The sequence below is a fragment of the Globicephala melas genome, chromosome 5 (genome assembly GCF_963455315.2).
Source record: "Globicephala melas chromosome 5, mGloMel1.2, whole genome shotgun sequence".
NCBI classification, from domain to species: Eukaryota; Metazoa; Chordata; class Mammalia; order Artiodactyla; family Delphinidae; genus Globicephala; species Globicephala melas.
This window is the reverse complement of record NC_083318.1, coordinates 131,504,432-131,517,130: the sequence shown is the minus strand read 5'-3', so window position 1 is coordinate 131,517,130 and position 12,699 is coordinate 131,504,432. Positions and strand designations below refer to the sequence as shown.

The following is a 12,699-nucleotide window of genomic DNA, read 5'->3' as shown; positions in this document are numbered from 1 at the left end:
AAGAACAAATACAGTCTTTTTACTATCACAGGGCTCCTGAATAAGATGTTAGTGGAGCCCGGGTCTGAGATAGCTGCTCACAAGACCCTAACATATCCTATGCCATTATTTGAAATGTAAATCTCTAAGGTTACAAGGGGGATTAGTTATTCAAGGTAGAATTTCTCTCCACAGTCACTACGATCTAAGCCAGAGTTTATATTTAGAGTCATTCTGACGACTGTAATATTACTAGTTCCGGGCAGCTGAATGAGTCTGTAGATAAATGGAGTGGATAAGCAGATATACTATTTAAAAACAAAACAAAACAAAACAACAAAAAAACTTGCTGAGAACTTCTGACAGCTTTAAAGTGTCAGTGGTCTTTCTTTCTCTCTCCTTATAAGTAGAAGGAACATGTCTGATATCAGAGGTATTAATAGGAGAGTTAAAAGCAAAGTCTCTGGTTTACAAAATCACAGTTCATGTATCAATGATTAAAGAGCTTTAAGGAATAACAGGGAAAATATAAAGTTTTACCAAAGTTCTGTGTCTAGAAATATAGCACCTACCAAGGAGACTAGTTTATTTCTGGTCTATTCCTAGAAAGTAAATAAATGTAGCTGAGGTTACATTTTTCTCTCACTGACATATTCTGCTTGTTATTTTCCATCTATTAGCAATGATTTGAACTTTATCACTATTAAAAAAATTACATACTATATCAAACTCCTTCCCTTTTTTCTAATCAATGTTTAAGATTAGATTTATTTAAATGTCCATTTTAATGAAAGTAAAACTCATTTCCAGAATTTTAAATAAGGTTGTTTGGAACATTACAAATTGCAGTTTCATAAAAAGGCATAGCTTCCTTCTTCAAAATTGGGATGAAAAAAAAGGCTAAAATGCCCAATACCAAAAATGGAACTTCTCCAACATAAACTGGTTGACTTTTTAGTCTGAAATATGTTTCTACATTGCAGTGATTTCAGGCAGTTGTAAAGGAAAAGGCGATATGTGATGATATTAACAGCAAAACTTCACTAACTTACTGAAAGCAATTTGGCCCAAATACAGTGGCGAGATTGTGAACATTCATGCGGTTCTGCCCATGGTGCTTGGCTACTTTTGTCAAGAACTGGCAAAGGTACTTGAGGAGGCAGTAGTGGGTGTCTGGCAGCTCTTTTATTAAGGCTCTTAAGCTACTCTCCTGAGCATCATTTCTGTCATCTGGAAGGAAAAAAGAACGAAAAATGTTCTCAGGCATATTTTACAGTAACAATAACAAAGATATACCGGTACAATACATTATAACACTTAATTCAGAAAATCATTCCCAGGGACTGAGATACAGCATTATAAAGAGGCATTTTTGCCTTTTTTTTTGATCCTCAAGCATTTGACTTTAAAGAATAACTAACTTATTCAAGACATCCTGAAAACCACAAGCTTTTTATTCAGTGCATAAAATAGGTTACTATTTCAATTCTGTGTTTTCATGACACATATTAAGATAATGGTTGGGTTTTTATTCATAGTGGAATCTTCCATTTGATTTTTGTCTTCCAGTCTGTTAAAAACAAGAATCTCTTGGTTGAATAAAATGTGATACAAGAGACCTTCCAGGATTACCATGAGTGACACCAAACTTAGTAATCAGGAATCTGTGCACAGAGAAAACTGAAGGAAACTTTTAATTTTTACACAGCTTTTTAATCGCCCACATCATATAGTTTAGAATTTGCTATGTGCCTCATACAAAAGCCTAATAACCTTGTATAAAGCCAAAAGTATCCAACGATGTGCCAAAATTCACAGGCAGATGTGTGAAAAGTTCTCCTCAGTTCTCAAAGATTTGTTTGTTTTGTCAATATTTAAATACAGTGAAGTTGCTATCTTAAGTAATTTTGTATACTACTTTCTATCAGAGGAAAATACAAATCTTTTACAGTGAATACTTAAGCGGAATAATGACAATCCATCCTTTAGACGAATGTGTAAGAGAATGAAAATTTAACCCAGTTATATTTAACGCACATTGGATTCTTTAATTGAGATAGGCCAGCTGCTTTAGCCAGTCAAGAGTATAAGAAACAGAAAAGTGAAGCAAATAAGATGCAAAGGAAGAGGGCTGATGGTTAACACTGATTAGTCAGCGTTACAAGATACATAGGCAACGTGCCATCACAGGAAACAAAAACACAGAAAACACACAGAAAGTCACAGACTGCTACTGAGTGTCTGCAGAGCACAGGGTAAGAATGCAGGCTTGGGAGCCACTTTCTGGGTTAGGATCCTGCTTTAGCCACCTACTACCTGTGTGGCCTCGGACTCTTCACTAAACTGTTTCCTTATTTATAAGTGGTAATAGTAACTATCCAGTAGGGTTGTGATGAGGATTAAATGAGTTGACAGTCGTAGAGTACTTAAAACAGAGTAGTTGACACATACTAAGTGCTATGTTAAGTATTTGTTACACAAACAAAATAACGTTTTGCTTTACCTTCATTAATTTGGTTTTATGAGCACACTGAGGTTTTAGTGAAATGTCTTTTAATATAAACCCTAATCCAAACCTAACCTTTATGAATATGAGAATAAGTGATGCTGTCAAAAATAGCAATGCCAGGCTTCCCTGGTGGCGTGGTGGTTGAGAATCTGCCTGCCAATGCAGGGGACACGGGTTCAAGCCCTGGTCTGGGAAGATCCCACATGCCGCGGAGCAACTAGGCCCGTGAGCCACAACTACTGAGCCTGCGCATCTGGAGCCTGTGCTCCGCAACAAGAGAGGCCGCGATAGTGAGAGGTCCGCGCACCGCAATGAAGAGTGGCCCCCACTTGCCGCAACTATAGAAAGCCCTTGCACAGAAACGAAGACCCAACACAGCCAAAAATAAATAAATAAATAAATTAATTAAAAAATATATATAAAAAAATCGCAATCCAAAAAATGTGTAGATTTCAATCTTTGGTAGAATCATATTGGAGAACATTCTATTTATGATTAGAATAATTATTTCTTACTGATCACAAACAATGTGATTCAATAAACTATAATGTTTAGGGCAAAATAGATTTCTTGATTCTAGAAGTTTTTCATATTAACTTAAGTTACATTTAAAAAAGAAATCATATCCGAATACTTTGATAATCCATAAAGACGTGTGTGGCATGTTGCGTATGATGGCATTATTTTCCACTGTACTATGATCTTGCCTACCAGGAATACGTAAGAAATGGAAATAATTAAGTTTGCAGTGATTAAAAATGAACTGAAGACTACCCATTTCTCATGCCTTTATATCATGTAAATGTGAACTAAGAGAAAATGTACTCCTATTTGGTTTTTTTGTTTCTTTCTTTATGGTGACTAATCCAAAGTGAGTCTGGATGTCTTCATGGGTGTGTGCTCTCATTCTAAAATTGTGGATTAATTCCCAGCATTTCAGGGTACAAGCAACAGCTTTCCAACAGCCTTGACAATGCACCCCTGCCCTTCTTTCTGGCTCTGAAATGAAACCTCAAATCCTACAGCAGGCAATGCGTGAAGACACCAGATCAAAAAAATATATTCAGAATAGTTAGGAATTTATGACATCTTTGAAAAAGAAGCAGTACTTTGATCATACTTCTAATATTCTGAAATACAGTGAATAATTTCCCAGGAAATAAAACCAATAAAAAATAGGAAGGGAGACATCTATTCAGAGAATCTCCAACTTAACAAAATACCATGACATCCTTTATGGCATGAATGAAAGAATCGCTGAATATGTTTTCCAAAAGCAAAAATAAACATGCGGGAAAAAATATATCTATCTCCTTCTACCCAAGAGCATTTCGGCTGCCTCTGATGGAAGACAGATTCACTGGTTCACTCGCTGGGTGAGGACACGAGTGGCCTCTACTTGGGCGGCTCTGACAGCAGCACATCACGTTCGGACCTTAAATATTCATAATTTACCTCCTGAATTTGTTCAAATACATCGACAGGGCTGTCAAGACCTTACTTTATTAGCATGACATTTCTACTGGCCTCTTTCCATACCGATTAATTACGTGCTACCGTAATACTGAGAATCTACCACGTGCACTGCGTTTCCAGAAATATGGGGTAAATATCACCATTATCGTCCGACTACAGCAACCCCACAGACGAGATCTCCTACACGTAAGATTAATAACTGCTCCACACGTTTAGAGGGGGACTGTGGAAGAATGCCCAGCGTAGCACTCCGTGGGGGAGTGTGGGTGTGAACGTGCCTAAGGAGATGCCTTCTGATGCTTTCCAGAAGCAAAGTTCATAATAATTATTATTGCTTGCATTACTTTTTGATTCACTGGTACCTAAATATAATAAACAGTGCCGTGTTCATTCGTGTTCTTGCCTTTATATCGGTCATGACAATGTCTCCCTCAACGTCTCACATCATGAACAAGCGTTAGCCATGCTTCTATCTTGGGGACATTGATTCCTAACGTCTACTTACGGCACACTACGTGTGATGTTGATCCCATGCCGTCTGCGTGTCTGTCTCTGACACCAGGAATACAGCACTGAACGAAATAAACATCATGCTTGTATTAAGCATATTCTACTTGTGGGGGAGACAGACAAAAATCAGATCAATGTTTTGGATTTATGCTGTGAAGTGCTATGAAGAAACATAGAGCAGGGTCGGGGGGACTAAAGCAGAGCGACGCAGGAGTGAGGGATGGCGGGGAAGGCCTCGTAATGAGGCGGTGATTGTGTTTACCTTGTCGAAGTCGAGAAGGCCTCTCGGCTGTGGCGACAACCGAGCAGAGCTGAAGGAAAGAGCCAAGAGCATTCTAAGCAGTGGACACAGCAGGTGCTAGGGCCCGAAGTGGGTCCTGGGGCTGGGGCCAAGGGGTGGAAGGTGGGAGAGTGGTAGGACATGAAATCAGGGGACGGTGAGAGCAGATCATGACAGTCTTATAAGTCATGGGGTTTTTTTCTCCCCCTATGTCAGGGTTCTGAGCTGTGGGGAGACTTGAAAGGACCACTCTGGCTGCCGTACTGAATCCCAACTGTGGGAGGCATAGCTGAACGCAGGGAGACTCTGGTTAGAGGACCACTGTGACACTCCCAGAGGAGAAAGGCCAGTTGGCCTGGACCAGGTTGCCAGTGGTAAGATGGTGAGACATGGGCAGATTCTGGATAGAGTATCAGTGTGTCCTGTTTGTTTTACACATGAAAACTATGTGTATGGAATACTTATTCAATCATTCAACTGGTAGCTATTGAGTTAACTACTCTATGTCAGGCACAATTCTAAGCATTTGGGATACATCAGTAAACAAAACAGAAATCCCTGCCTTGATGGAACTTACATTCTCGTGGATGAGACACTAAAAAATAAATATAGTGATAGGGCTAGAAGAAACTGGGAGTACCGGCCAGGGTGAGGCGTGGTGACTGTAATTATAAATAAGATTGTCAGGAAGGCGTAGTTGACAATGCATTTGATGTTTGGAGGAAGTTAAAGTAAAAAAAAAAAACAAACCACAAACTGGCAAATGTAAGCTCTTTCAGAGTTGGAGATCGAGTTTTAAACATCTTTTAAAGCCCCTCAATGCCTGGCATATAAAAAGTGATCAAGAAGTAGTTTTAATAGATCGATACACATTTAAGGCACACTTTTAAGCCACCCAGTAAGACCTAATACTATAGGAATAAAGAGACATCTATATATCAAATATGTCTAAAAGAGATGTGGACTAATTTAGTCCATTTACAGAACTAGCTGGGTCAGGGTGTTACATAGGAATTATACTACAGGGAGTATTTAAATGATAAGAAATCCTTTGGTGGTCAGAGAGGAAGGACACTCGGCAATAAAATTCCACAGAAAGGCCTCAGAAGTAGTGAAGTGCGCCTCTGCGGATGTATTAGAATATTGTAACTGTTTTAAACTTGAGGTTACTTCTAGAATTCAATTGGAATAAAAAATTAGGATGTGTATAATTTATTAATCCAAAAGGCTTAAGAAAACTTTCCAGATGGAATAATGGTTTAATAATTGAAACAGTCATCATTTTCCTTAACATCAATCTTTTCCTAGGACAAGAACTAACTTTTTTCCATTAGTGAAAAGGGCCACTTCAAATTATTCATGTTTCTTAAAAGATTTTCACTGTTGGCTGAATTTGACCCATTTTTTAAGCTACACCGCAAACAAGAAACTAGCACACAGTACATGTGGTATACAGGTAAACTACTCAGCAGTTGAAGAAGATGGTACCGTAAGAACTTTTGCTCCAGATTAGGTAGCAAACGCTGAACCATGTGACAAGTATTTGCTCTCATTAAAAAGAGATTAGGATCATCATCAGTAACGCTGGACCCACATCACGGGATGGCACCTAACTCTAATCTGGACATTTATCCTAGCGCTTGTCCTGTGCTGTGACTTTTCAGTGGCCATGAAGTGATTCTGCATTACTATACACACAATCTTAGCCTCAAGGAGAAAAAAAACAACAACTGGCAAAACGCTAATCTCTACTACGATGTATCTCAGGGCCGTGAGAAGGTCAGCCATGAAAAGAACCAAAATATTTAGCTTCATGGCGCCAGATTCACTGAAGTAGCTTTTTATTTCCTCATTAAGTCTCACACAAGGATTTCTGAAAACTTGCTAATCTATCCGATAGAATAGTGAGCTGCTGCTGACCCTGAAGACGGAGGAAGGTCACAAGCCTGAGAATATGGACAGCCTCCAAAAGTGGAGAAGCCAGCAGGGAAACAGGGGCCGTGGCCTCACAACCACGTGGAACTGAAAACTCCCCCAAACCCGAATGAGCCTGGAAGCAGCAAGAACTCAGGCTGACTGACACGTCGGTTTTGACCTGTGAGACCTGGGGAGAGAAACCAGCTGAGCTTACACACTTCCCATAGAACAAGGAGACGGTAAACGTGTGATGTTCTAAGCCACTACATTTCTGGTAATCTGTCACAGCAGCGATAGGAATCTTAGGCACCCCCAGCTAGAGATGACTAGACTGAAAGAGAGAGATTAATTAACTCTTCCATGTTCACACAGCTACCACGTGACCGAGCTGCAACTCAGATCCCGGCAGTCTGACCTCAAGAGCACATGATCTGATCGGTGCGCTCCAACAAAGCTCGCCGTTACTAGCATCGTTATTACACAGCACTTAGCACACTGTCTCAGACATGTAAATATTTAAGAAATGTTTCTTGAGTCAACAAATAAACAAGCAAAATTGGTGAGCAGTCGGGGGTGGGAATCTTCATTCATTTACAATCAATTATAGCTTCTTAGATGCTGGGGAGTATGCGGGGAACAGCATATTAATAAAAGCCTACAAGAGTGTCAGGTCACAGAATGTTTTATACAACATGTAAGAATAAACAAAACACGAACTATATTTCTTTCTAAATACGCATTCACAGAAGAATGGGAAAAATAATCATAAAACACCAGCTACCCTGGATTGGCCTGAATCTTACCCCCGCATTTCATTCCTCAGGAGTGGAATCGCTTCTTTAGAGTGACGAGAAGTTTATATACATAATTATATCTTATGGTTAATGGAATTGGTATTTTTCCACGTAAAGGGAGAGGTTATATTTTTACAGCTCTCTCGCAACCCTTGCCCTTGACAACGTTCTCAGAAGCCTCACGCAAATTTCTCAAAGGGCAGGATGATAAAGTGACTAATAAAAATTAATAAATTACAGCCTATTCTTAGAAGCTATTAATGAAACGACAAATCTTATCATGCTGATTAGCTTCTGCAAGATGCAGAGGTGTGTTTATTGCCAAATTAGCTGGTATCTACACTGACACTCCCACTCCCAGAAGGAACCCACAAGTTAAAGCAAAGGCAAAGGGCACAGAAGAGCAAAGAGTTAGGTTCGCATTTCAGTCCTATAGCCAAAACCTAACTCTCCATGACACCTAAGTAGTAGATCAGCGTATCTTTTCTGTGGGCATCCACTGAGGGCTGCATGCCTGTCAGTGGGGACAAAGACATAGTTTAAAAATATAACAAGCGGGCTTCCCTGGTGGCGCAGTGGTTGAGAGTCAGCCTGCCGATGCAGGGGACGCGGGTTCGTGCCCCGGTCCGGGAAGATCCCACATGCCGCGGAGCGGCTGGGCCCGTGAGCCACGGCCGCTGAGCCCGTGTGTCCGGAGCCTGTGCTCCGCAACGGGAGGGGCCACAGCAGTAAGAGGCCCGCGTACCGCAAAAAAATATATATATATATATATATATATATATATATAACAAGCATGTAAAATATTCTATCTAAATATCAAAACTAAGAGCTCACATCTAGGCTAAATGTTAGACACAAGCATGTAACAGCTGAAGAACCTGTTTATAATGTGGGAATGTCTGTACACAGGAGCATGGGAAAAAACGTCATAGCATATAGGAGGGGGAGCCTCCCACAATGATGCTAACCTTCAACAGCATTGGCAATATCCCAGCCAATAAAACTTGGCTTTCTCCATAAATCTAGTGCTATATTAAGCGAGCAAAGTACAGTAAATATGTAGTTTCAGTGCAAATCATACCGCTCCTATTCTATCCACCCTCCACCGCTGATCCAGCTGACACTTGTGCTCAGCTGTAAGTGGACTGGATCGGTTCAAGCCACAGGACACCAAACCATCAAGCCCAGAGCTATTTAAGACTGTTCTGGATGTCTTCTCCTTCCCCTTAAGTCTTCAAATTGTTTATGGACTCAGTGTAAAGCTTGACTATGCCCATGGGCTCAGCAAAGCAGGGCTTCAGGACATATGTTCAGGACACAGCTTAACTTAGTTCAGGTAGAGATGCAGGTGTCTAGCAAGCTCGTCACTTGGCATCCCTTCAAACTGATATTCTTTACACAAATTTTCAATATTTTATCTGAGCTGATTCTACTGACACAAGTTGTTTTACTTCTTTTTTAAATAACTCATCTGTGGGCTGTTCTCTCTTTCCCTCTTCCAGCTCAATCTAAACAGGACCTCCTCACAAAAGCATTCATGCAAAGTGCAGAATTTACTGAGGATTTCACCCAGTTTGCAATAATTTGTTCCAAAACTCCCCAACAGACATTATCTTCTTGGACTTGGAGCTGCTGGGTCTCTTTTTTTCCTCTTCAAGCCCATAATCTTCATGCTATTACAAAACTCTACTGTCGGTACTATGAGGATAATGAAAATAAAAAAACACAGACAATAACAGGTATTATCAACAATGTAGAGAAATTAAAACTTCCATTCACTGTTGATGAAAACATAAAATAGTGCAACTACTTTGGAAAACTGTTCCTTAAAATGTTAAAGTCACCATTTGACTCAGCAATTCCACTCCTAAGTAGACACCCAAGAGAAATGAATACATATGTCCACACAAGAACTTGTACATAAATGTTCGTAGCAGCATTATTCCTGTTAGCCAACGGGTGAGAACAACCCAAATGTCCATCAACGGATGAGTGGATAAATACAATGTAGTATAGTCATACAATGGACCATTACCCAGCCATGAAAGGAATGAAGAACTCATATATGTTCCAGCATGGATGAACCTTGACATGTATGCTAAGTGAAAGAAGACAGTCACAAAAGACCACATATTGTGTGATTCCATTTATAAGAAATGGCCGTGATAGGAAACCTATATAGGTGGAAAGTAGATTAGTGTTTCTCTAGGGCTGGTAGCAGTGGAGGGGGGAAGTGGGGAAGGGATGGGGAGTGCCTACTAATGGCCTTGGAGTTTCTTTTCAGAGCGATAAGACTGTTCAAAAACCAGAGAGTAGTGATGACTGCCCTCTAAATACACAAAAACCACTGAATTGTACACTTTAAAAGGGTCAATCTTATGTTGTATAAATCGTATCTCAATAAATAAGGAAATTCTGTTGGCTCTAAAATCCAGTGTAGGAAAAAGTTAGATGAGAACTTTCAGTTAAAGATGAGTTTATCTACTAAATGGGAAGGAAATCCAAAAAAGAAGGGATATATGTATATGTATGAATCACTTCGCTGTACAGCAGAAAGTGACACAGCAGTGTAAAGCAGCTGTACTCCAATAAAAATAAAATAAAATAAATAAGCTACAAGGATATATTGTACAGCACAGGGAATATAGCCAATATTTTATAATAACTTGATGGAGTATAATCTATAAAAATTTTGAATCACTATGTTGTACACATGAAACTAATATAATTTTGTGAATCAAATATACCTCAATTTTTAAAAGTAGATACATTTTAAAAAAAGAAACAAAACTGTCAAACTGTTTTCCAAAGTGCTGTATCATTTTTACATTCATACTAGCAGTGTGTGAGAGCTCTAATTCCTTTATATCATCACCAACACTTATAGGGTCAGTCTTAATTTTCGTCATTCTGATAATGTGTAAGTGGTAGCGCATGGTGGTTTTAAGTTGTACTTCCCTAATGACTAATGATGTTGAATAGATTTTCATTTGTTTAAAAAAAAAGTATATATAGTAAAAAGTGAAACGTACTTCCAGAAACATGTACCCATCCACATACACTATTTTTAAACAATCACCTCAATAATAATACATACCAGTCATTTATCATGTACCAAAAAAAAAAAAGAGTTTATCTACTTTTCCTCTTAATAACTCACTAAAATGACAAGAATTTAAGGTATAAGCCATCAATCAAGGATAAAGAGAACACGGTTGAAAAGACAAGGTAGATGGAAGATTTCAGTGTATGTGTCAGTTTACATACACACACAATGTGTGTAGGCTTACATACACACATATTCACACACGTACCTCAAGACCAGTTGTTCTAATGCAGAATAACTTTGCTCAGTCATGACCTCTCTTCCCAAATTTGCATAATCCCACTCACTACCTAATACTACCTCACAGTGTCAAAGGTCATTAAGAGGAAAATATTTAAATGTGTACTCAGCAAACAAACGATCACCTAGCTCTCAGGATCTACAATCTTAGAGATTACAGGGGATTATAAACAAGAATGAGGCTTTTCCTGTCACATGGATCTGGATGGAAGCAGAACCAAACTGGAATATCATCAAAATGTATAAAGTCATGTGTGGAAACCTGGGTCTCCTGACACCACCTTTCTCATTTATTCCAGTGGAGGGTTCCCACATCTGACGGGCAGCTGGGACAGATATGCAAATGGCAATGCTTTCTGCTCTGAGTTTAGGTCTTTACCCAGAAAAAATGCATAATTTATATATTTGGCATTGCTTACAGAAAACCTAAAAGGCATATACTGAAAATGGAAAGGGCTTAAACTTGGAGTTTAATATAATGATTCTCTTTTTCATAGAAACAAATTTGTGAGGGTTGAATAATTTTGAAAGAAAAGGAACTCAGTAAGAAGGAATGAACCTAGGGAAGGAGACATTTCATATGCTTCCTCTGGAGCTCACACGACCAAAGGAGTAATGACTTAAGAACTAGTATTATAAAGCACCGAGCTGATCTCCCTGTGCTATGCAGCTGCTTCCCACTAGCTATCTACCTTACGTTTGGTAGTGTATATATGTCCATGCCTCATCTCTCGCTTTGTCACAGCTCACCCTTCCCCCTCCCCATAACCTCAAGTCTGTTTTCTAGTAGGTCTGTGTCTTTATTCCTGCCTTACCCCTAGGTTCTTCATGACATTTTTTTTCTTAAATTCCATATATATGTGTTAGCATACGGTATTTGTTTTTCTCTTTCTGACTTACTTCACTCTGTATGACAGACTCTAGGTCTATCCACCTCATTACAAATAGCTCAATTTCATTTCTTTTTATGGCTGAGTAATATTCCATTGTATATATGTGCCACATCTTCTTTATCCATTCATCCGATGATGGACACTTAGGTTGTTTCCATGTCCGGGCTATTGTAAATAGAGCTGCAATGAGCATTTTGGTATATGAGTCTTTTTGTATTACGGTTTTCTCAGGGTATATGCCCAGTAGTGGGATTGCGGGGTCATATGGTAGTTCTATTTGTAGGGGTGGGATAGGGAGGGTGGGAGGGAGGGAGACGCAAGAGGGAAGAGATATGGGAACATACGTATATGTATAACTGATTCACTTTGTTATAAAGCAGAAACTAACACACCATTGTAAAGCAGTTATACTCCAATAAAGATGTAAAAAAAAAAAAGGAACTAGTATTATAACTAGCCAACATCTGCATAGTACTTTAAAATTTGCAAGGCCAAACCACTCAGCTAACGTCAAACAATACAAGTGGCATTATGATATATATCAATAGAATAGATAAGAGACAGCCTTAACTCAGACTTATCTAGTGAATACCTCACGTAATGAAGAAAACCAGCACAAGCCTCAAGCACAAGTCAGTGTACGAAATTAGATTTCTTTACCATTAGGCTCTGTACTGATTAAAATGGCATTACTAGGGTGGTTTTCTTAAGAAAAACAGATGCTGTCTACATTATCCAATGCTCATAAGCTAAAATTCACAGGTACTTAACTCTCACATAGTGTTTGAACAGCCGCTATTGTAAAATTCTATCCCATTTAAAATCAAGTATGCGGGGGGAGGCAAAGGAGAATGTCCATTTAAAGAGACGAACTGATCACATATTCTTCCCAAGACCCCACTAAAATGATGGTAAAATGATGTTTAAAAAGTATAAGCGCCCGCAAGCAAAAAAAGAACAGCGGAGAAGACAGAAGGGGATGAGATTTCAAAGCC

General features: G+C 39.1%; 1 protein-coding gene across 6 annotated transcripts in view; it reads right to left on the bottom strand.

Annotated features, from left to right (window-relative positions):
* FAM13A (family with sequence similarity 13 member A) overlaps window positions 1-12,699 on the bottom strand; it is a 356,140-nt gene that overhangs the window by 275,648 nt on the left and 67,793 nt on the right. For all 6 annotated transcript variants that reach the window (XR_009564127.2, XM_060299807.1, XM_060299808.1 and 3 more), the window contains one exon: window positions 1,032-1,209. Coding sequence is in view for 5 of the 6 variants with exons in the window: in XM_060299807.1 (XP_060155790.1) it covers window positions 1,032-1,209 (178 nt within the window). In the remaining variant the exon portion in view is untranslated. The remainder of the gene's footprint in view (window positions 1-1,031; window positions 1,210-12,699) is intronic.